The sequence below is a fragment of the Polypterus senegalus genome, chromosome 7, assembly GCF_016835505.1.
Source record: "Polypterus senegalus isolate Bchr_013 chromosome 7, ASM1683550v1, whole genome shotgun sequence".
NCBI classification, from domain to species: domain Eukaryota; kingdom Metazoa; phylum Chordata; class Cladistia; order Polypteriformes; family Polypteridae; genus Polypterus; species Polypterus senegalus.
In genome coordinates this window covers 67,452,665-67,475,699 of record NC_053160.1, presented here as the reverse complement: position 1 = coordinate 67,475,699, position 23,035 = coordinate 67,452,665, and the positions used below count along the sequence as shown (strand labels likewise).

At 36.3% G+C, this 23,035-nt stretch overlaps 1 protein-coding gene across 1 annotated transcript in view; it reads left to right on the top strand.

Annotated features, from left to right (window-relative positions):
• The first annotated feature begins 9,221 nt into the window (after window positions 1-9,221).
• wrn (WRN RecQ like helicase) overlaps window positions 9,222-23,035 on the top strand; it is a 188,558-nt gene continuing 174,744 nt past the window's right edge. Inside the window, 4 exon segments of the mRNA XM_039758781.1 lie at window positions 9,222-9,298; window positions 9,566-9,726; window positions 14,424-14,545; window positions 22,319-22,464. Coding sequence (XP_039614715.1) covers window positions 9,661-9,726; window positions 14,424-14,545; window positions 22,319-22,464 — 334 coding nt within the window. The 5' untranslated portion in view covers window positions 9,222-9,298; window positions 9,566-9,660.

Below are 23,035 nucleotides of genomic sequence, written 5' to 3'. Positions count from 1 at the left end.
AAGTTGCTAAAGCATTTTCATGTATATGTGAGTTCTCTTGTACCTAAAGATTAAATTTAAACATTAATGAATGTGAATTGCTTTAAGATTCTGACACTGAAATTGTCAGTTGCACACAAGTAAATAAATTCGTGACATACTTGGGAATTAAAGTAAACACCAAGAAAAAAGAGGGAAGATATATCCTGAGTATATTTCCATTTTTTTTAGATGTTCCCAACAATATAAATGTAGAATACGATAAATCTCTTCATAATTTCAATGGGGAAATAAGCCTTATTAAATGTATACGGAAATCTGAAATCTGAAAGGTGGAATTAATGTTTTAGACCTTTATAGTGAAAATATAATTTTTACAGTAATTTGGATTAGAAGATACTTGATGAATAGTAATAGTTGGGGAGACTGGGGACGGTTGCAACAAGTCTTGTTTCTCCAATTAGAAGCATGCTAGAGTGATGATACTCATACTGCACATGCTCAGTTAGGCCCTCTCTCCACCAGAGAGAAACTATACACTTTCATCATCTGTTGCTGCATTTATTGAAAAATAACTGTTTTGAAGGTATGAAAGTAATTTTTTTTGCAAGTTTTTTTTGACTTACTGTCCATACCTTTTATTTTAATTAATCAAAACATACCTAGTTTAAATCATTGTGGTGCTGACTTTTAAAAAGTATTGTTAGCATGTTTCCCTGACTCTTTTAATAGCTAGCACATGGTGTTCTGTTATGGCTGGCAGGTCAGGGACCGTCCCCGAGCCAACCAGCCATATAGAAATAGACTACATATCATTACTTTTTAACATTTGTAGTTCAGAATCAGCACATTTTTTCAGTTTAAGTCCGAAGTATACTGCTTTACAGCTTAACTGTAGTTTATGCATCTAAAAATAGAAATAATATTCTGTTTTTTCCAGTATGCCAAGAGTGAGGAAGAGAGTTACTAACAGAGGGTTCCCCTCGAAATTTTGGAACAAGCTTCAAACGTAATTAGGAATGAGGGCAGGACAGTCAGGGCAGTCGCCAAGGACTTTTCTATCTGTCATACCACCTTATTTTGATTCCATAAGAAAAGAGAGAAGCTTGCAAGTGAGGGATCAGATAAGTTACCACGTGCAGGGTACTGGACCATCAGATGAGTGTTCTCAGAAGACCAAGAGAGGAGTCTAAAACAGTATTTACAAAGGGCAGCAGACTTATATTATGGGTTAAGTCCTAAAGAGGTAAGAGAAATTAACAGAAATGTATAACGAGAGTAAGAGGGTGAGAGGGTTAGGGTAATATCGGTAAAAAGTGAAAGATAATAAAAACTATTTACATTTTATGACATTATTTCAGGTTCGTAGGCTTGCATTTCAACTCGCCTCTCACTATAAGTGCAACTTTCCTTCACAGTGTAATGAGGCCTGTATGGCTGGTGTTGACTGGTTTAATGGTTTTTTAAAACGGCACCCAACTCTCTCAATAAGACATCATCAGGCCACAAGCCTTTCGAGGGCAACCAGTTTTAATGAAACAAATGTTAACAATTTTTTTTAACAATTTAAGCCAGGTTTTGGACAAACACAAGTTTCAGTCACAAAACATATGGAACATGGATGAAACTGGGATAACAACTGTTCAAACTCCCGACAGGGTTGTGGCAAGACGTGGTGACATGCAAGTTGGTGCAGCTACCTCAGCAGAAAGAGGCACACTTATTATCTCAGGGCACAGCGTAAGCTACCACAGCTATGCTGATGACACACAGCTGTACTTATCAATAGCACCTGATGACCCCGATTCTATTGATTCACTAACACAATGTCTGACTTGTATCTCAGAATGGATGAATAGTAACTTTCTCAAGTTAAATAAAGAGAAAAGTGAAATCTTAGTGATTAGCAATAATGGATACAACGAGGCTATTGGAAATAAACTGGATACATTAGGATTAAAAGTCAAGACGGAGGTAAAAAGCTTAGGGGTAATTGTTGACTGTAATCTGAATTTTAAATCGCATATTAATCAGATCATTAGGACAGCATTTTTGCACAAGAAACATAAGTAAAGTTAGACCTCTTATATCACTGAAAGATGCTGAGAAATTAGTTCACGCGTTTGTTTTCAGTCGACTAGATTACTGTAACGCACTCCTCTCAGGACTACCCAAAAAAGACATAAATCGTTTGCAACTAGTGCAGAATGCAGCTGTTAGAATCCTAACTAGGAAAAGAAAATCCAAACACATTTCTCCAGTTTTAATGTCACTACACTGGTTACCTGTGTCATTCAGGATTGACTTTAAAATTCTGCTTATGGTTTATAAAGCCTTAAATAATCTCGCCCCATCTTATATATCGGAATGTCTGACACCTTATATTCCAAATCGTAACCTCAGATCCTCAAATGAGTGTCTCCTTAGAATTCCAAGAACAAAACTTAAAAGAAGTGGTGAGGCGGCCTTCTGCTGCTATGCACCTAAAATCTGGAATAGCCTGCCAATAGGAATTCCCCAGGCTGATACAGTAGAGCAGTTTAAAACACTGCTGAAAACATATTACTTTAACATGGCCTTTCTATAACTTCAATTTAACTTAATCCTGATACTCTATATGTTCAATTCATCATAACTATTCATGGTGGCTCTAAAATCGGTACTGACCCCTACTCTCTTTTCTGTTTCTTTTTCCGGTTTATTTGTGGTGGTGGCCTGCGCCACCTCCACCTACTCAAAGCTTCATGATGCTTCAACAATGATGGATGGATTAAAAGGCAGAACTCTACGTGACCATCTTCATCAAGCCCTTCCGTGAGAACCTGAAATCCAAAGAGGACTGTTTCATTTATGTTAGGTAGAATGCCCAGAGGGGACTGGGCGGTCTCATGGTCTGGAATCCCTACAGATTTTATTTTTTCTCCAGCCGTCTGGAGTTTGTTTTTCTGTCCCCCCTGGCCATTGAACCTTACTCTTATTCGATGTTAATTAATGTTGATTTATTTTGTTTTCTTATTGTGTCTTTTATTTTTCTATTCTTTATTATGTAAAGCACTTTGAGCTACTGTTTGTATGAAAATGTGCTATATAAATAAATGTTGTTGTTGTTGTTGTTGTTACTTGTCACACTAGCTTGTAAAATCAATGCACTTGGTAACTCCATACCCCCAATGTTCATTTTCCCACGTGTGCATTACAAATCTCATTTTGTTCGGGATGGCCCACCTGGCTGTATTGGGACAGCCAACGCATCTGGGTGGATGCAAGAGGCTGACTTTCTTGTTTACTTGAAACACTTTCAGCTACACACAAAGAGTTCCTCAGACTCCAAAGTTCTTTTAATTCTTGACAATCACCCATCCCACCTGTCAATAGAAGGCACCAACTTCTGCCGCAGCCATGGAATTGTTTTGCTATCCTCAACCACTGCTCTCACAAATTATAGCCACTTGACAGGAGTGTATATGGGCCATTAAAAAGAGTTGTCAACTCAGCCTGTGATTCTTGGATGAAGACCCACCCGGGGATGCCAATGACAATTTATGATATCCTAGGCATTTAATCTACTTTAATATTATTGTATAATTGTAGATTTTCACAGTACTATGCAAGTTCAGAGAAAAAGCAAAGGTTAATTATTGAAATTTAATATATGTTTAACATGTTGCAACTGTCCCTTATATGTGTTGCAACATCTGACTTCTTCAGTTCAAATAAATATTGTGCAGGATATGTAAAATATAATTAACTACAAGTACTATGGGTAATTAGCAGACAGATGTAAGTTTATAGTATACAAATTTAGCTGGTGTAGTCCAAACAGTCTCTGAGTAAATGAGAGGAATGCAAAAAGTGTTGCAACTGTCCCCAACGTGTTTGGGGGACTCAAAAACTGATGTTTCAAATGTTGAGCAATTTAGATTTTTTGCTAAAATGTAATCATGACATAAACACATTCCCAATCCCATTTTTTCACAACTAGTTGTTGTTGTCATGGATTACATTAGATTAGAGTAGTCAGAACTATTTTTGGCCCCCATGGACAAATTTGGCTTTTTACAATTACACATTAAATAAATAAACACACGCACGCACACACACACAAACTAAGGAATGATTATACACAAATGGAAAAAAACAAAGAAAACTTCTGATTTGTCAGTTACTGTCACAGTAAGACATTATGTAGGCACATTGCCTCTGGTAAAAATCAGCCCCAGCAGCGTTTCTTAACACATTTCTGCTGAATAATTTGTTGGCTGAAAGTCCACTGTGTTAGTATATCAAACAAAGGATGTGCAGCATTGTTCACAATGGCATTCAGTTTTCTTTTAATTCTCTCCTTTGATGCTACCTGCAGGGGGTTCAGAGTGTTTCCTATAACTGATGCTGCCCTTTTAATTAGTTTGCTGATTTGGTGGGAATCTGTGAAATTATGTTATCAGCCCTTCACACCAAAGCACAGAAAATTGCACAGGCCATCACAGAGTTGTAGAAGATATGAAAGATGTCATGATGTATATTAAAATAAAGCTGTTGTCTAGGAGTCTGCCCTGTTCTTAACTTATATAATTCCAGTCCAGTCTGTCATTGATGTGGACTCCCAAGTATTTGTAGGAGTGGACCACCTCTACATCCATACCTTGAAAAATGACTAGACAGAGGCTTTTTGGTGTGTCAAAAGTCAAAAACCTGTTCCTTTATTTTGCTGATGTTAAGTTGTAGACAGTTCCCTCCACACCAAGAAGCAAAGTTCTCCACCTGACTCCTATACTTGTTCCACTTATCTATTGTCACACACGTGTGCATGGGAGGCAGCTAAAGGGCTTGAGTGAAGGCAGTTCTGAGGCAAGCCGGGATGTGGCAGAGTGCACTGACTCTTTTTCTCCCTTTCCTGTAGACCATTCCCGGGAGATTCCACCTGGCTCTTTTGATGTCACTTCCGGTACCGAGCCAATGGAAGTAGACCTTACCAACTCCAGCCCCTCTGATGTCACGTCCGGGCTTGATCCAATGGTTGATGAACACGTGCCCGATCCTTATGACCTTACTTCCTGCCTTCCCCTTTAAAAGCCTGCCCTTTCTCCCTTTTCCCTCAGTCTTGTTTTGGACTCAATGGTATGCACATCAGTGCTGTTTACTGTAAGAAATAACGACTTTTGCAGCCAGGATACCAGAATATACGGGTGGCTGCCCCAAACCTTCATCTGAGTATGTCTCATCTTTGTGACAGTATACACTCCATAAGTGCAGAATCACCTGAGAATTTATGCAAGTGACATGGCCTGGTATTTATAGTCAGAGGTGTACAGAGTGAAGAGAAAAGGAGACAGGACTGTTCCTGTCCAGTCTGTCTGGTGCTCCAGTGATGCTCACATCCGCATCAGAAACACAGTCCTGGAGTTTCAAAAACTGCAACCTGCTCGACATATAGTCCATTGTCCAGGACACCATAGGCTCTTCCATCTGCTTATCTCTAAGTTTACTCCTTAACAGGGATGGCTTGATAATATTGAAGGAGCTGAAGAAATAAAAAAAACAGTCCTCACAGTGCTGTCAGTTTTGTCCAGATGGGAATAAGCCTTGTGGAGCAGAAAGATAACTGCATCTTCCACACCAGTTTTTCTCCAATAGGCAAACTGCTGGAGGTCCAGGTGGACTACCACAGTTGGACTCATATAGTCCAGGACAAGTCTCTTAAAGGTCTTTACGACTTGAAACGTAAGTCAATTTATAAACATAACTTTTGCTCTCATATGTATTATATTTGGAACAACAAAGATATTAAGTTTAAGAACAAACACTTATTTTTGCACTAATGGTTTAATAATGGCATATTGTTAGTAGCACAAATTTTAAATATGGAGGTCATGTTGTTGTCTTACACAGAAATTTTAGATGCATTTCAAATTCCTGTCTCCCATGTTGAATTGCAGAGCCAGGCCTAGAGGTATTTTCACCTGAGGCAGGAGAATACATTTGTGCCCCCTATGTATATAGTTTTTTATAAGTATTAAATAAAAATTAATAAATGATTTTGAGAAAAAAATTAATGTATTAAATATTAAATAAAAAATCACAGAATGCATATAGTACAATAGTAATAGAAAAATAAAATTGCACATATTAAAAATAAAATCAACCAACCTTAACAAAAGAAAAACAAAATAAGTATTACACATGTGATGAATTAGAATATTACACATTTTTCAGTAATTTAATTTAATAATAGAGACAAAATAATATCAATAATACTTTAGACAAAACAAAATTTAATATAATTACAATGAATACATAATTTGCGGTGGGCTGGCGCCCTGCCTGGGGTTTGTTTCCTGCCTTGTGCCCTGTGTTGGCTGGGATTGGCTCCAGCAGACCCCTGTGATCCTGCAGTTAGGATATAACAGGTTGGATAATGGATGGATGGATGAATACATAATTAAATAAATGCCCAATATAAAATCTTTTTTTAAAGTTTTATTTGTCCTGCTTTTAATGAAGCAAATTCATCAATTATTTTAATTAATTTGTTTTGTCAATTCCTGTTCGATTGATAAAATTGCCATATTTGACCATTTTTCCTGAGCAATTTTTAGTTTACTAAAGTTTCCTTCACCAGAAGCTATAGTAATAGGTAGTGTTAGGAATATTCTCAAAGCAACTTCTAAATTTGGATAGGACTGAACTAAACTATATTCATGAATTGGTTTTAAAAAATCAAAAATTGTAGCCGCTTTAAGGTCTGGAATTAACGTCATTGCCTGATTTTTGAAACTGATTATTTATGATAAGAATTCTACAGAATTTATATTATTTGGCTATTTAAGGAATAATTCACAAGCTGCTTTTTTTAATTTTCTGTATACATCGACTTTAATTTTTCACTTGTTAAAAATTCAAAATCAGACGAAATCCCATATAGTTTTTTATATCTCCATCTAAGTTGTTATATTAAAATATCTATTACTCCTTATATCATAGGAGGAAGTGAGCGAGAGCGTCTGATGCAAATCGTCAGTTTGTTTAAGGTTTTTGACGAATGTTTCAATATACATTTTTTTTCTTTTTTTCTTTTGCAATGTATTCATTTTAACTTTTCATCAATTTGGCGCCCTTTCCCATTGTTCACCTGAGGCAAGTGCCTCGTTTGCCTCACCCTTGTCCCAGCCCTGTTGAGCTAAATTTGCCTTCGTTGTTACTATTATTACTGACATGGTAATTTGCTTTAATTAACAGAAATGTAGATTTTGCTATTGTAAACCCATTATCTTCTATGAGTGATTTATATATAGGAAACACTGTTAGACAGAAAATGTAATAATATTCATATAAAGATACTGTGCAACCCTTATGTATCGCCTTCATGTATCTCCTTTTGGAATGCTAAATTTGTTAATATTGACTGGAAAACTGTATGGACAACCCCAAATTGCTATTGTCTGACATATATGGTTATAGAAGTCACTTATAGAATTGTACTTAATCTGTCAAACTAACCGTGGCCAAATTTAACGATGATTAAGAATAACTTTGTGCATTTGGTGCTAATGAAAAAAGTATTTTACTTTTATTTGCTAACTTTATTTATATCATATGTTTTTGGGTGAAATTCTGAGTTGCATGTTTGGAACTCTTAAGATTAATGTTATCTTTCAAGAGGTTCAATGTGTGTTATGTTATGTGAGGAATAAAATAATATACATTATTAATTTGGTATTGTTGATTGGGAGATTTCATATATACAAAGCTAAAAGGGCTAACAGTCTTCCATTGTTGTACTTTTAAAATTGCACTACAGAGGTATGTAGATTTATTAAATACTGCAAGTTGGAAAACAATAAGACAAAGGGGACAAAATGTTAATCTTATATAATATGGACATCTCTGGTTGCTGATAGATTGTACAGTAAGTAAGAATAAACGCTTGGAAAACACGTTTTTTTTTTGCCTGCCACCTCCTGACTCACCGTCACAGGTATGAGAAAACTCGCACATATGATTTACCATTCAAATTATTTTGATGTATAGTTATTTAAGACTTCTTTACCGATTGTGTTAGCCTTCTAACAGCTACCTCCAGAAGGATGAAAATGGAAAATTTCAAACAAAGGTGTTGTTTTAGACTATTTCAAGGTCAATGATTATAAATATGTTATTTTTAATTTATGATCCTTTATTAGGGTTCTAGCCCTCTATGGATATTTACCAGAGGTCGACAAATGACAAGTTTCTATTACAATCAAGAATACAGTATTTAACATTTAAACATTTCAATTGAAGCACATGTTTTAACATTTCAAAATTGGACGCAACTATTTTTGTTTATTATGAACTTTCACCGCATGCGGTAAATGTTTACATGGGTTATGAACACCTTAAATTAGAGCATCTTACGCTAATTCAGACTTTATGTAAATTGTGTTTTGATAGAATGTTCTTTTAAATACCAGTAAGAAAACAAAAACGATCCAGTGTAAGGAACTTTGAATACAGTCCTTACTGTATTTCTACATTTTAACAAATATCAGCACTGCAGGGATCAAGAGAGATGCATTCGGAGTTTAACACCATTGGGTGAAACGGACCAGATCTACTAATAAAAACAACTCAGGCTTTGTAAATATGCTGTAAAAACTCGTGGACACAACAATGGAACTTTAATTTTGAACAGCTCTATAATATAGCTATATATACATTTTCTATATATAATACACACTCTAACTTTGAACAGCTCTATAATATTGCTATATATACATTTTCTATATATAATACACACTCACTCGCGCAGTAACAAAAGAAAATTACTCTTTCACTGGTCATTCCGTTGTAAGCGTATCCTGCTCCTGTTGCCTCACAAGTTAATACATAATGGTTCCGCTTTACACAACAGCTTCAAAGTTTTTTTTAGCACCTTAATTGTTACACTTTAAAATTTTAGGTGCATGTTTTGTGCATATTTTACTTTTTAGAACTGTCGATCATTTAGTTTTGATATAAGTGGACGTGAATGTAGTTACGAGCTCAGTTAAACTGCTCTTTTATGACAGGCGCTTACAATTAAAATGCAGTGTGAAAAGATAGACGAAGTAGGTTCTGAAAACCGTGTTCTTCATCATGTCTTTGGGGAATTACAGGGTTGGAGATCATCAAGTCTGCACAATCCATAAATAAACTTTTACTCGAGAGGCATAGTTTTGTTTCTCTCCGTGCGATTTAAGATGTGACACAGTTTTGAAGGGGCTGGAATACAGACTCAGTCTTGTTCTATTACGCGCCAGTATTTTGTGAGCAGAGCAGTGGGAAACGCGCTGCTTTTTAGGTGAGCGTTTGGACTGGGTAATAAGTGCTCAATGTGTCTAAGTGTCTAACGAGTTTACATAGGTCTTCTGCTGCACCCATGACGTCAATTGACATGTGCAGTGTTAGAGTGAATATGGTTTACTAGCATCCGCTCTTCACTGTTATTTTCTGCTGTGGTCCACGTTTAATGATGATAATTTATATTACGTCAGTAGTGTTTTTTTTTAATCCAGATTGCCATTTCTGTTTACATTTTGTTTGAAATTAAGAATCTTTGTTCTAACAGGAATGCTGACAGTTCAACTTCAGATTTGCTACCTTCATAAATCTGCTCTTTGGCAAAGCCGTGAATAGAATACCTTTTTAAATGATCAGAAAATAATGGATAGAGAGTTGCCAAAATGGATGTTCAAGGTACCGGAAAATGTGAGCTTCGAAAAAAATCAGGTAATGAAAAGCCATTGGTCTTGTTAATGTATATGGAACGTTTATTTACTAATTAACTAATCATTTTTGTCATGGCTTTCTTAATTTTTATATCCAGTCGTTGGGACAGGATGTAGGAGACTTTTGTGTGTTTTGATTTGCAGGTGTTCTGCTTTAAGTAATAGAGCGGTGCGAATTTACATATATGCGTGTGTGAATTTGCCAAAAAGGTGATCTGATCAACATTTGAGATTACACAAAAATGTTAGAAATTGTGTTTCCTCCCCCCATGCCCTGTTATTTGTTAAGGCTGGCACATAGTGTGGTTAATTTTTATGTGCCGTTTATCTTAAAGTGTAAGGTAATTCTTTAGGTTTTAACATATAGTTTTACAATTACGCAAATGCTACAATTCTTACCTGACCACTTGCTCAGATATTAAATGATAGTGAATTAAAATCAACCCATCTTTTCATTTAAAATCGCCCTTAATCCAGTTTCGGGTTTATTTTTTAGTAGGGGGTCCAGAGTCTGTTCCAACAACAAGGAAAAGATGGAGCAGCACATGGCAAGAACAGGCGTAGTAGTGAACAGTTAGCATGGGTTCTGACCTGGGAGGTCATGTTTTACTAGCATGCTGGAATTCTATGAGGAAACAACAAAATAATGTGATCAGATTGTTACATATAATATTATTTATCTTGACATTCAGAAAGGATTTGATAAGTTGCCACATGAGTGGTTGGGCATCATATTTAAAGAGGTGGGGGATCAGGTGTAGATGGGTGCAGAATTGGCTAAAAAACAGGAAAGAGAGATTTATTATGGTGTGAGGAACCTAATCAAAATTGGTTGATGATAAGAATCGTATCCTTCAGTGCTATAGCCACTGCTATTTTAAATATACAGTACAGTACAGTATATGTAATCTGTGGAATGTATATGGATAGTAATATAAACAACAGGCTGGTTAAGTTTGCGGATGATACCAAGATAGGTATATTGGCAGGTAATGTGGAATCTATGTGTCTATCTGGAATCATCACAGAGGGACTTGGGTAGCATACAAGCTTGGGCATATTTGTGGAAGGTGAAATTTAATGTAAGTAAATGTAAAGTATTACGCATACGAAGTAAAAATGTTATGTATGAATACACAATGGGAGGTCTGAATATTGAAAGTACTGCTTATGAGAAAGGATTTAGGCGTCACAGTGGACTGTTCACTATGAACTTCAGACAGTGTTCGAAATAGCCATTAAGAAGACCAAAATAGGTTATATAGCATAATGTGTAGGGTACATGTCAAAGGAAGCTATGCTTAATAATGCACTAGTGAAGCTGCACCTAGAGTACTGTGTGAAGTTTTTGTCTGCAGGCTACAAAAAAGACATAGCAGTGCTAGAAAAAGTCCAGAGAAGAGCAACTAGGCTTATTCCAGGACTGCAGGGAATGAGTTATGAGGAAACTGAACCATTTCCGTTTAAGCAAAAGGAGATTAAGGGGTCACGAGATTGAAGTGCTTAAAATTATGAAAGGAATTAGCACAGTGGATTAGGCTGTTACTTTAAAATGAGTTCAGAAAGAACACAGGGACACAGATGGAAACTTTTTTAGGGTAAATTTCGCACAAAGAGTAAGGAATTTTTTTTACACAGAGAAATAAAGACAAATGGAATAGATTACCCAGTAGTGTGGTAGATAGTATGATGTTAGGGACCTTCTAAACTAATAAGATGTAAGGGGCCGTCTAAACTAGACAATGTTATTTTATTGTAATTAAGTGGATTGGATTGACAAAGTTTGCTAGGCTGAATGGCCTGTCTACGTCAAAAACAGTTTAATGTTTTAATTTGATTTCAGTATACCTAAGTGTAAATATAAGTGTTGTATATACCAGTCCTGAATGCTTATTTTAAATATATACTCAACAGTCAGTGGCTCTGTAAAGTTGCTTTTGAACCAGTTGCTAGTATTTTTGCTATTTGTTTGCTTTATTTTATAAGTAGTCTGGTTGTTTGCAAATGGCAGCAGCTCTGTTGCTTGTCATTGCTTTTTAAACATAATTTATTCCACCATATATTTGAAAGTCCACTAATTTTTACTCATTCTGCCTGTTTCTGTACTTACAATGACAGTACTCAAGCTTGCTATAGTCCCCTTTGCAATGTATATTCTGTCAACTGGTGTCTTTACCATTTAAGTAAACAATGAGTCATTCTTGTGTGGTTTTGCAAATCCAAACAATAGTAAATTAAAGTAATAAAATAATCTGTGTACACGCTAAAGACCCAATGGAGAGTTCTTAATAGCATTATCTCTCGGGCAATATTCACATTTCCGCACAATTCCATTTTTTTTCATTCATATGTGACCTACAAGAGATATGATCTTTTTAGAGAAGTGTGAACTGTAAAAAAAACGCGCTGAATAAGAATTTTTCAGGTTAGATTGTACCAAATCTGATATAGGCATATGTAAGCTGTGTTTGAATGCTTGAATAAGAATAGTCTGGAAATATTCAGTTTTACTTCACTGTTTATGTGATCTTTGTCATATCTTTGTGTTGATTATAGAACCAATGCAGGATGTCAGTGGTAAGTAATTAATGTGACTGACCTAATAAGAATTTGGGATGACTGTTGTCAGACAATACAGCCCATTTGGCTATGCATTATTAATTGGAAATTGGGTGTCTCAATCACATAATTATTTTGAGAGAGTCTTGTGGGCAGGTGTTGTCATAGGTAGTTCAGCATTCTCCTTATCATTGGGAACCCGTCAAATCACTGTTTTGTATCCAAAACATTTACACCTCGTGTCTGCACGTACTGCCTCCTCTCTTATGTTAGCTTTTTATATACAGATTTGGTAGTGATAATTGTACTCAAAGCAGCCTTGCCATCATGACCTGACTAATTCAAAGATGTGCTGCACTGAAACCCATTTTAAGCAGTGCAGTAGTCAGCATGCTGATAGAAATTCTGGTACTTTAATAAATGTAATCTTTCTGATAAATTTGCATTTATTAATTTTAAGCATGCAGAGTCCATTCAGGATGAATATCGTTACACATTCATGTCAAATTGGATTGCTTGCAAAAATATATATGAAAAGTTAAAAAAACTGAATATGTGCCAAAAACTGAAAAATTAGTCACTTTTAACTGCAGTATGAATGTAGACTTGGAGTGCTGTAGAAATACATGTGTTAGTCTGCAGTACATTTTCAGTGTCATGGAATAAAAGGGTAACCTGGGTTAGTAATGAGAAGCAAAAAAAGTTGACCAAGATGAATTAAAAAGTTTAATTACCTGCCATTGGCTTTAATTAAATAATGAGTTTGAAATTGGTATTTTTAAATGCTTTGGGTAAGGTAAATGGCAAAGATGAACTAAAAGTTAGAAAGATGTAATGTAAACAGTTTTAAAAGAAGTACAGAAAAGCAAGGAAGAGTTGGAAGTCTGAGACAAATCCAGTTTAATGTTGAAGTGATGCTGGTGTTTTAAGATAACACCTGTGTCAATCTCAGACTAAGATATCTCTTAACAGTGAGTAAATTGCATTATTAACAAGTTTCTTGCTAGTTGTTGTGATCAGTAAAGATAGACTCTTGAGGTTTTCGGAGTCCTTTTAAAGGTTAGAGGAAGGAAGATTGGCAGGAATGGAGAACTATTTGGAGCAAAGTAGATTTTATGGATCTTCTTCCATGATAATGTATCTGGAAAAGTAGAGGAAACAGACACTTATGTGAGTTTCCTGGCTTCTCCTGTGTTTTATTTTGCTCTGTCTGGTCAGACATGTGTATTTAATCACTTCCATCTGCCATCCATTCATTATTCAAACCCACTTCTCTAGGATTGCAGGGAAGCTGGAGACTAGCCTACCCACTTATTTAAGGCTGGGCCGAGGGAAAGCTGGAGCTAATCCTGGCAAGCATAGAGCACAAGGCAGGAACAAATCCTGTGCCACCGAGCTGGCATAATTGCTCCCTTAACAACAAATAATACTGCAGTGTTTTCAGTAAGCCCTAATGAATACTAAAAGAGGTAGTTGTCGGTTGAAACAACGATAATTGCTAGTAAAAGATTTCATTTAGCAAAAACATATGTGGGTAATCTAATGTAATATAGACAGGAACAACATAGTGTTTTATTTATTTATTTATTTTTGGTCCAGAGTCATATACATTTTAACAACAAATACTAGTTTTTTAAAATCAGATTTAAGAGTACAAGAAAACAAGTGACATTTTTATATTATTTTTCTATACAAATCAAAATGTATTAGATTTGCTGTTCAGTAATTTGGCACATTGCTCTTCTGATATCAATTTCGATGTATATTTTGGCTTTGGCATCCATGTATAATCCTACATCAGGTCACAAATCTATTATTTCCTACTACAATAGTCACATCTTTCCAAGTGTTACATTAGTTACCCCATTTCTGACTGCTTTGCACAGGACTGGTTTCTCTTTCTGTCTCTGTCTCTCCTCCAAGCCCTCTACTGGTCTTTGTCCATTTCTCTCTTTTTAGTCTTTGTGTGTGTTTACTGCTTCCAACTTTTTTTTTTGTGTTCCTTCACATTTTACCCGGTAATTCTTTCTGTGCCACTGATTGTATGCCACAGGTTGAGAACCACTGCTCTAAATTAAATCTGAATATTTTTACAAATACTGATTCCTGATTATTTCTGTTGATCTTTGTCTATTACAGGGTGCTTCAAACTACCTTAAGAAAAGTGTTCTTGAAGATAGTCTTCCTTATTTGGAATTTCCAGGCTCAGTCATTTACAGTAATGAAAATAATGACTGTTCTTTCTTATCTGAGGACATAAGGTACAGTTATATGCCTGAATGTAAAATTCATACAGTTATTTTACTTGATTATAGTTTTTAAATGTCTTTTTTTCATTTCTAAATTATTCAGGAGCAATTCAGTATCAAGCTTTTTGAGGACAGAAATTACAAAACCAAAGTGGCATTATGTTATAACATTGCTTAATTTTCTGTTAGCATTGTTTCACTTTTTACTTTAAGTAGTCATTTTAAAGGGATCATGCAATGCAAGTGATTATGACTGTACAACAACAAAAGGTTATATACTTCAGCCGTATACCTATAATAATATCACTTTAGTCATCTGAATTTAACATTATTAAAAGATTGCCTGTGAAAATGTGTGCTTACCATAGGTGCTGTATGGTGCTTATATGACATATTATGGTGACATTATGATGACATTATGACTAACTTTCTTTATACTGTAATGTAGACAGTACTTACTAGTTAGCTAGTGCCAATTGCATTTATACTGGTTTGACAATTTTGGCATTGCAATAGCCCTGGTCAGAAGATGAATCTTTCATTGTGCTCATTATGAACTGCAGACACATGGTATGTACCAGCAATTACCTAAATATGTACAGCTTATTTTCAGTTTCAGGTTCAGAAATTATTGTCATGTGTACATAATATACATAGTCAGAAAGAATGAATGAGGAAAGCAGCTATAAATGGCAGCCAAGTTTTTAGTTACACTGTTTGCCTTTCTAAGGCAGTAAGTGTTGTAGTATATGTACTGAGTACAAGTCCACATTTTCAGTGCTTTACAATCTTGAGCCAAGCAAGTTCCCTACCAGATGCAGTCAGTGAGGATGATCCTACAAGAGCTAGTGAGAACAGATTTAAAAATTATAAACTCTATTTGGATCCAATTTTAGAGGTTGTTGCCGAGACCCAGAATTAAAGGGGTTGGTGGTCAGCTTTGGTGGCACAACAGTGTTAAATGCTGAGCTGTAGTCTAATAACGGGAGTCTGGCATAACAATTTTTATTACCCAGATGTGGCACTATGGTATGGAGTATGGAGATAGGACATTCCCTGTTGACTGGTTTTGACAGTATGCAAACTGGGAGCTGATTATTATTGTCTGGAATATTCCCTTTAATGTGTCACAGCACAAGTTTTCTCAAAGCATTTAATCATGATTGAAGTGAGTGGTATCAGCCTGTAGTCATTCAGACAGTCCACATATTTTTTCTTAGGGACTGGAATAATTGTTGACCTTTTGAAGTAGGTGAGGTTCACATATTCTCTCAATGAAATACTAAAAGAAATAACTGAAGACCTGAGGTAATTGTTAGCTAGTTTTTTTAAAACATGCCCTGAATTAACATCCAGACCAGATGCAAGAGTTGCCCAAAAAAAAGTATAAAATATGCTATTGAGACAAATTGAATTGTTTTCTCTGTAAAGGGAACATTTTGGATAACCATCTATTTTTTTTTTCTAAATTGTAATATTAGAGACATAATAATTAAAGTACGGCTGTTTATTCTGAATGTTCTCACGAGTTTTATAACATACAGACCTTAGTGTTAGTATTAGTATTCAATGGATATAATGTTATTTTGATTTAGAACTTTAAACACAGGCATATACAGAATTTGTATCTTGAACAAAGTGTGCAGTGCTTTTGATAAGCTATGAAAAATAAGAAAAAAAGAAAGATGTCAAACTTCATTGAGTGAGTTTTTCTTCCTGGTAGCCTAGTTTTTAGCTGTCTGATATTGCCCTTTGGAATAAAAGGCTATTGTACTGTTTGATTTCATAATTATTCAGTTAAGCCCAGTAACACTCTCATACCAAATTATTTTAAATAATGGTTCTTGACTGTATTTCTGTCATTTTCAACTCTTACAACAAAAAAATGAACAGTCTTTCATAATAAGATACAACTATTCTCTCATTTACTCTTAAGGTAATATAATAACCAAATAACCTTGTCATTTAAAGAAGTTGTTACAAAGTAAATATATTATTTGACATGCTTAAATCAATATGATAATAACACATCACAATAATTAAAAATCTCTGTGATGTGTACCAACTCTGCAGTCTTTTACTTTTTTATTTTATTGCTGACTAATGTTAATACAGTAATTAATTTCAAAGAACTTCTGCTTATTGATACATGTCTCCTGCATAATTAAAACAATTTGCATGATTTTGCATGAAGTCTGGAAGGTTAATTTCTTATAGGTTTTTGTTTTCTTGCTGTCTGAACTCTGAAGTTGTATTTTGACTGTGTGACTTTCAGTAAAAATTCTACTAAACATACTAAATATTGCCTGTGACTAGTGTTCAGTCATTTTGTTTGAGACGTAATTTATTTATAAAAATAAACTTAAGCATAGTGTGAAATATACAGTTGTTCCTATAGAAAAATAAAGGGTGAGTAGCACACTTTGTTTATGACAAGTCATAGTGGCTCATTGTTTAATCCCAAATAAATGAAAAAGTCTTTTTTCTTTGAATATTTAAATATACACACGAAATCTGACATATGGTGCTAGTATGAAAGAAAAAAAAAAAACAACCATATGGCTTATGAGAGTCAATGTTACATGTGCATGGTCTTTTGAGAAGATGTACATGACCACTTTGCCCCCTGCCCTTGTAAACAAGCAGATATCAACTGCCAAGTGTATTTTCACTGGTACAAGCATCCCCGCAATCACTGCCTTTTTAAATACTTAAGTGTCATGCACACCATTGTCTTGAAGCCTGTTTTCTAGCAACAGTGTACTTACTGTGGACACTTCTATTTCTGAGGCATGTAGTAAAGAACTGCTAAATCTGGGAGAGTCAAAATACATATATATCTGTCAGAATAAAAGTGGTCCTGTCTGTTTGAGTGCAATGTTTAGTTTCAAACATTTAAACTAAGATTTTGTTTACTTCCTTTCCACATGCTTATCTTTTTTAACCCTAATTTACACAAAGTCCAACTTTGTACTGTAAGGGCTGGTTTATACTTCACTCTCAAAGCATGTATGCATCTTGCCTGCCATGTGTTCCCAGCGTTCATTTGATGTGTCCTTTGAGTTTTTCCTCAGAAATTAATGTGACTTGTGCGCAAGTTTCAGTACCAGCAAAAAGTCTTTGGGCACAGTGTGATCAAGTCGGAATGTGATGTCAGAGTCTTTGTTTACTATCCACATGTGACAGCAAGCCGCTTTGCAGATCCTACAGGATTAATGTGTGTGCTTCAATGTTTAATGAGTGGTTCGATGTGGTAAAGCAAAATGCTGACATACAGTGCACCCGGAAAGTATTCACAGTGCATCACTTTTTCCACATTTTGTTAAGTTACAGCCTTATTTCAAAATGGATTAAATTCATTTTTTTCCTCAGAATTCTACACACAACACCCCATAATGACAACGTGAAATAAGTTTACTTGAAGGTTTTGCAAATTTATTAAAAATTAAAAATACTGAGAAATCACATGTACATAAGTATTCACAGCCTTTGCTCAATACTTTGTAGATGCACCTTTGGCAGCAATTACAACCTCAAGTCTTTTTGAATATGATGCCACAAGCTTGGCACACCTATCCTTGGCCAGTTTCGCCCATTCCTCTTTGCAGCACCTCTCAAGCTCCATCAGGTTGGATGGGAAGCACCGGTGCACAGCCATTTTAAGATCTCTCCAGAGATGTTCAATCAGATTCAAGTCTGGGCTCTGGCTGGGCCACTCAAGGACATTCACAGAGTTGTCCTGAAGCCACTCCTTTGATATCTTGGCTGTGTGCTTAGGGTCGTTGTCCTGCTGAAAGATGAACCGTCACCCCAGTCTGAGGTCAAGAGCGCTCAGGAGCAGGTTTTCATCCAGGATGTCTCTGTACATTGCTGCAGTCATCTTTCCCTTTATCCTGACTAGTCTCTCAGTTCCTGCCGCTGAAAAACATCCCCACAGCATGATGCTGCCACCACCATGCTTCACTGTAGGGATGGTATTGTCCTGGTGATGAGCTGTGCCTGGTTCCTCCAAACGTGATGCCTGGCATTCACACAAAGAGTTCAATTTTTGTCTCGTCAGACCAGAGAATTTTGTTTCTCATGGTCTGAGAGTCCTTCAGGTGCCTTTGGCAACCTCCAGGCAGGCTGCCATTTGCCTTTTTATTAAGGAGTGGCTTCCGTCTGGCCACTCTACCATACTGGCCTAATTGGTGGATTGCTGCAGAGATGGTTGTCCTTCTGGAAGGTTCTCCTCACTCCACAGAGGACTTCTGGAGCTCTGACAGAGTGATCATTGGGTTCTTGGTCACCTCCCTGACTAAGGCCCTTCTCCCCCGATTGCTCAGTTTCGATGGCCGGCCAGCTCTAGGAAGAGTCCTGGTGGTTTTAAACTTCTTCCACTTACAGATGATGGAGGCCACTGTGCTCATTGGGACCTTCACAGGTGTGTGCCTTTCCAAACAATGTCCAATCAACTGAATTTACCACAGGTGGACTCCTATTAAGCTGCAGATACATCTGAAGGATGATCATGAGAAACAGGATGCACCTGAGCTCAATTTTGAGCTTCATGGCAAAGGCTGTGAATACTTATGCACATGTGATTTCTCAGTTTTTTTATTTTTAATAAATTTGCAAAAACTTCAAGTAAACTTTTTTCACATTGTTATTATGGGGTGTTGTGTGTAGAATTTTGAGGAAAAAATGAATTTAATCCATTTTGGAATAAGGCTGTAACATAACAAAATGTGGAAAAAGTGATGCACTGTGAATACTTTGCGGATGTACTGTACAAATGCATTTGTGGTGCTTTTATATTCAATTGTCACATATTCCCCAATGTAATGACACAATACATTTTAAAAGTCTTCTTTTGTGCTGTCTTTTTTTTTTTTTGCACTTTCACACCAGCATCAGAATGTACGGCAGTATATTTGATCCACAGAGAAAAAAAATTTAGGGACACAGTGAAAAGGTCTATTTTGTGATTAAAGTGGAAATTTCCACTTTAATCTCATAGTTTATTTCAACATTAAAGTAGACTGTTGTAAACGCCATCTTAAAACTGACCCAGCTGTTAATCACTATGTGCTTTTGGAGCTTCCTTCTGAACTGACAGCAATGGCAAGCAGCAATTTCCACACAGAATACATTTAGCTAGCATCGGAAGCCTCTCCTCAGTGCAAGACACATGACAGCCTGCATGGAGTTTGCTAAAAGACACCTGAAGGACTCTGAGATGGTGAGAAATAAGATTCTCTGGTCTGATGAGACCAAGATGGGACTTTTTGGCCTTAATTCTAAGCGGTATGTGTGGAGACAACCAGGCACTGCTCATCACTTGTCCAATACAGTCCCCACAGTGAAGCATGGCGGTGGCAGCATCATGTTGTGGGTGTGTTTTTCAGCTGCAGGGACAGGACGACTGGTTGCAATCGAGGGAAAGATGAATGCGGCCAAGTACAAGGATATCCTGGACAAAAACCTTCTCCAGAGTGCTAAGGACTCTCAACTAAACTGCCTTTCTGGTACAAAAGAACACCAACTGGACACTATTTTGGAAAGTGTCTACACAAGTACAACTTCTTGCCCAAAATGAGCACCTGGCTTTCTTTTTGCTAGCACAGCAGCTAACATTTTACAGTTTCTGTAAAACTGAGGTGGATGCATCAAGTTTGTGGTGTGAAGAGTAGTCTGCAGGTGGCAAGTGTAAACTAATGATATCAGCAGTGGAGCTGTTTTGAAGTAGTTAGCAAAACCACTGATTTTAGTTACATATACAGTTTTGCAAAATTATTGTTAAACTGCAATCACAAAAATTACTAAAAAGTGTTTTTTGGGAGTGGAACATAAGAAATATTGCTTCCTAAAGTCTTGTTTACACTTCTGCATTTACCTGTGTATTTTCTACAGCTGTGTGATGCAGGTAATCTGCAGCAGAAAAGAAAAATCAATTATGATTTGTGACTGTCATTCACATCAATGTGAATGAGTGCAGTGTGTTTTTTTTATTATTAATGTGACATATTTTCCCCATTTAGACGCATCAAAATGCACAGTACATTTCTGCATAATGCACTACACTGAAACCTGCCTGTTGCATTTCCTAAAAGCCATCCTTTTAGTGTTTTTTGATTTTCACAAATGATGTGGCCAAGGAGATCCATGTTCCATGCTATGCGCAAGAAAGCACCAAATGTCCTTTCTGTTTCTGATCCATCTTTAAGAGTAAAATTGCCCAGATTGTCATTGTAATTGGCAAAGCATGAATAATCATGTGGTGACTTACAGGTCCATTTGGGACTGGCCATTTGGCTGCAATTTGTTTTCATAGTGCATAGGTAATTGCAGTTGAGGCTCTGTGTTTCTGGTGTAGGTCACCGGTAAGCATACTTTAACTTCTGGTATGGAGTATTTTCTTCTGCGTGCTGGGTATGTGCAAGGCTGTGTATTTCTGTTATGTGGGTTGACATCATTTGTTTGTGTGTGTTTCTTAGCCACTGTGTTGAGACGTGAATGGCTGCTGGAGGATTGTGGGTTTTCTCTTTAAGTTTGTGAGTGAGTCACAAAAGTGATTAGCAGCATATGTTTCTAAGTGAAGTTGTTTCATCAAAAGGAACTGTCAATCACTCTTCTTTCACCAAGGGGGTGGTTTGCAATAGCTTCTAGTGGGCCCTCAGTGAATTTAGAAATATGATGTGGGCTGAGTTCTTATTGTTATCTTATCATTTTCCTATGGCCTTTGCCCATAAGTACGAATCTCCTCAACTTTGTCAACTATAAATGGGCTCATGACTGTATGATACTACTGGAACAACTACAGATGTCTCAACTATCAACAAAATGTTTGCAATGACAGGAAATGACTATGATGATTTTTTTTTCTCTTCATTAGAGAACTTTATTTAAATACAAAATAATAGGTACATGCATGCAGAATTAACATGAGGAAAAAAGCTTCAAGACAGGGACTAAACTCCTTTCTTTCTTCCTTTTGTGAGGTTTTACTTCAAATCAGATTTTGCATGAATCATTTGGTTTATCTCTGTGTTTGGAAAAGTGGGTAACTTTTACTACTTAGAGAACATATTAAAAGGAGAAAGAAGAAATGGGCACTGCAGTGATTCTGAGGATTGAGAGATGTGTGGAAGAAAGAATAGAGATGAGACATATGTGGTGTGTCCAGGAGTGAGAGGAAGGTGAATGCTGAGTTAAGAGAGAGATTTGGTATGGATGGGACAGGGGATGTGATGAGGAGAAACCAACTAGAATGTGGTGCTAAAAGTATATGTATATCCAAAAGCAAAGGATGATTGGATAAAGAGGTGAGATGGATGAGGCTAAGAGGGAGGCCAAAGAGGATATAGTTGAATGTGGTGTCATGATATGAAAATAGGTCTGACCACATAAGATGTCTAGGGCCAAGGAGAATAGAGGAAAAAGATTTGGGGAACCAATAGCTAAACCCAGACAATGGCTGTTAAACTGATAATTACTATGATGTGGATGATTGAAAACATTTTGAAGGCTTTGTCCTATTTATAAAGTCTGAATCAGTCAGATGTATTTCAGTGTAAAAAACAGATTAACTGATGACATGAAAAAAATAAAGAATTAGACATTCTTTTACTGTAGAGCCATTTCCTGTTATGAGTTATCCTTTGTAAATGAAGTAGCTGGCAAGAGATAGGCCAATATACAAAACATATATAGTGTTGAATTTAAGTTTTTAATGTAAAAATATGCAATAATACTGCAAGCATCTTACTTTAAAATTAATTTTTCCTTATTATTATTTTTATCTAGAGGCTCCCTTGAAGCTGGATCTGCACTGGGATTTGATATAGAGTGGCCACCCACTTTCAGCAAAGGAAAACAGGGGAAAGTAGCTCTTATTCAGTTGTGTGGGTCAGAGAAAAAGTGTTACCTTTTTCACGTGTCTGCAATGTCAGGTTGGTACGACCATGTTAGAAAGTCTTAGGTTTGAAATTTATTAAGTCTGAAAATATTTATAGTTTGTGCATCTAGAACTAAACACATCTTTGGATATTCCTGAGCCAATTAAGAGTTCCTAGTCAATACAACTTGCATATTTTCAGGAAATAGGAGGAAATTAGATCACCCAGAGAAAAACAATCCAGTCCTACAGCCAAAGGGGTTTTCAAGAACACGGGCAGTGCTTTGGAGGAGCAGAGCTGGGCAAAAATGTAAAAATATTTTCATAAACCTAGGGAAATGTATAAGGAAAGGAAGGAATTAACCATTTGGAAACTGTGTATGTAGATATTTCATTTCCATCTGTGGTAAAGGAAAGTACATCCTTGGCTCTGATAGCTGGCAGGCCTTGATGCAGCAAAGCAACCCCAAACCATAACATTTTCACCACCATTCTTTACAGTTGATAATCAGGTTCTAGTTAGGTGCTCTCTTTGGTTTTCAACTGTGGCCAATTAACTTAATCTTTGCCTTGACAATCTTGGGGAAACTTTAGTCTTGCCCTGATGTTCTTTCTTGATAGCAAAG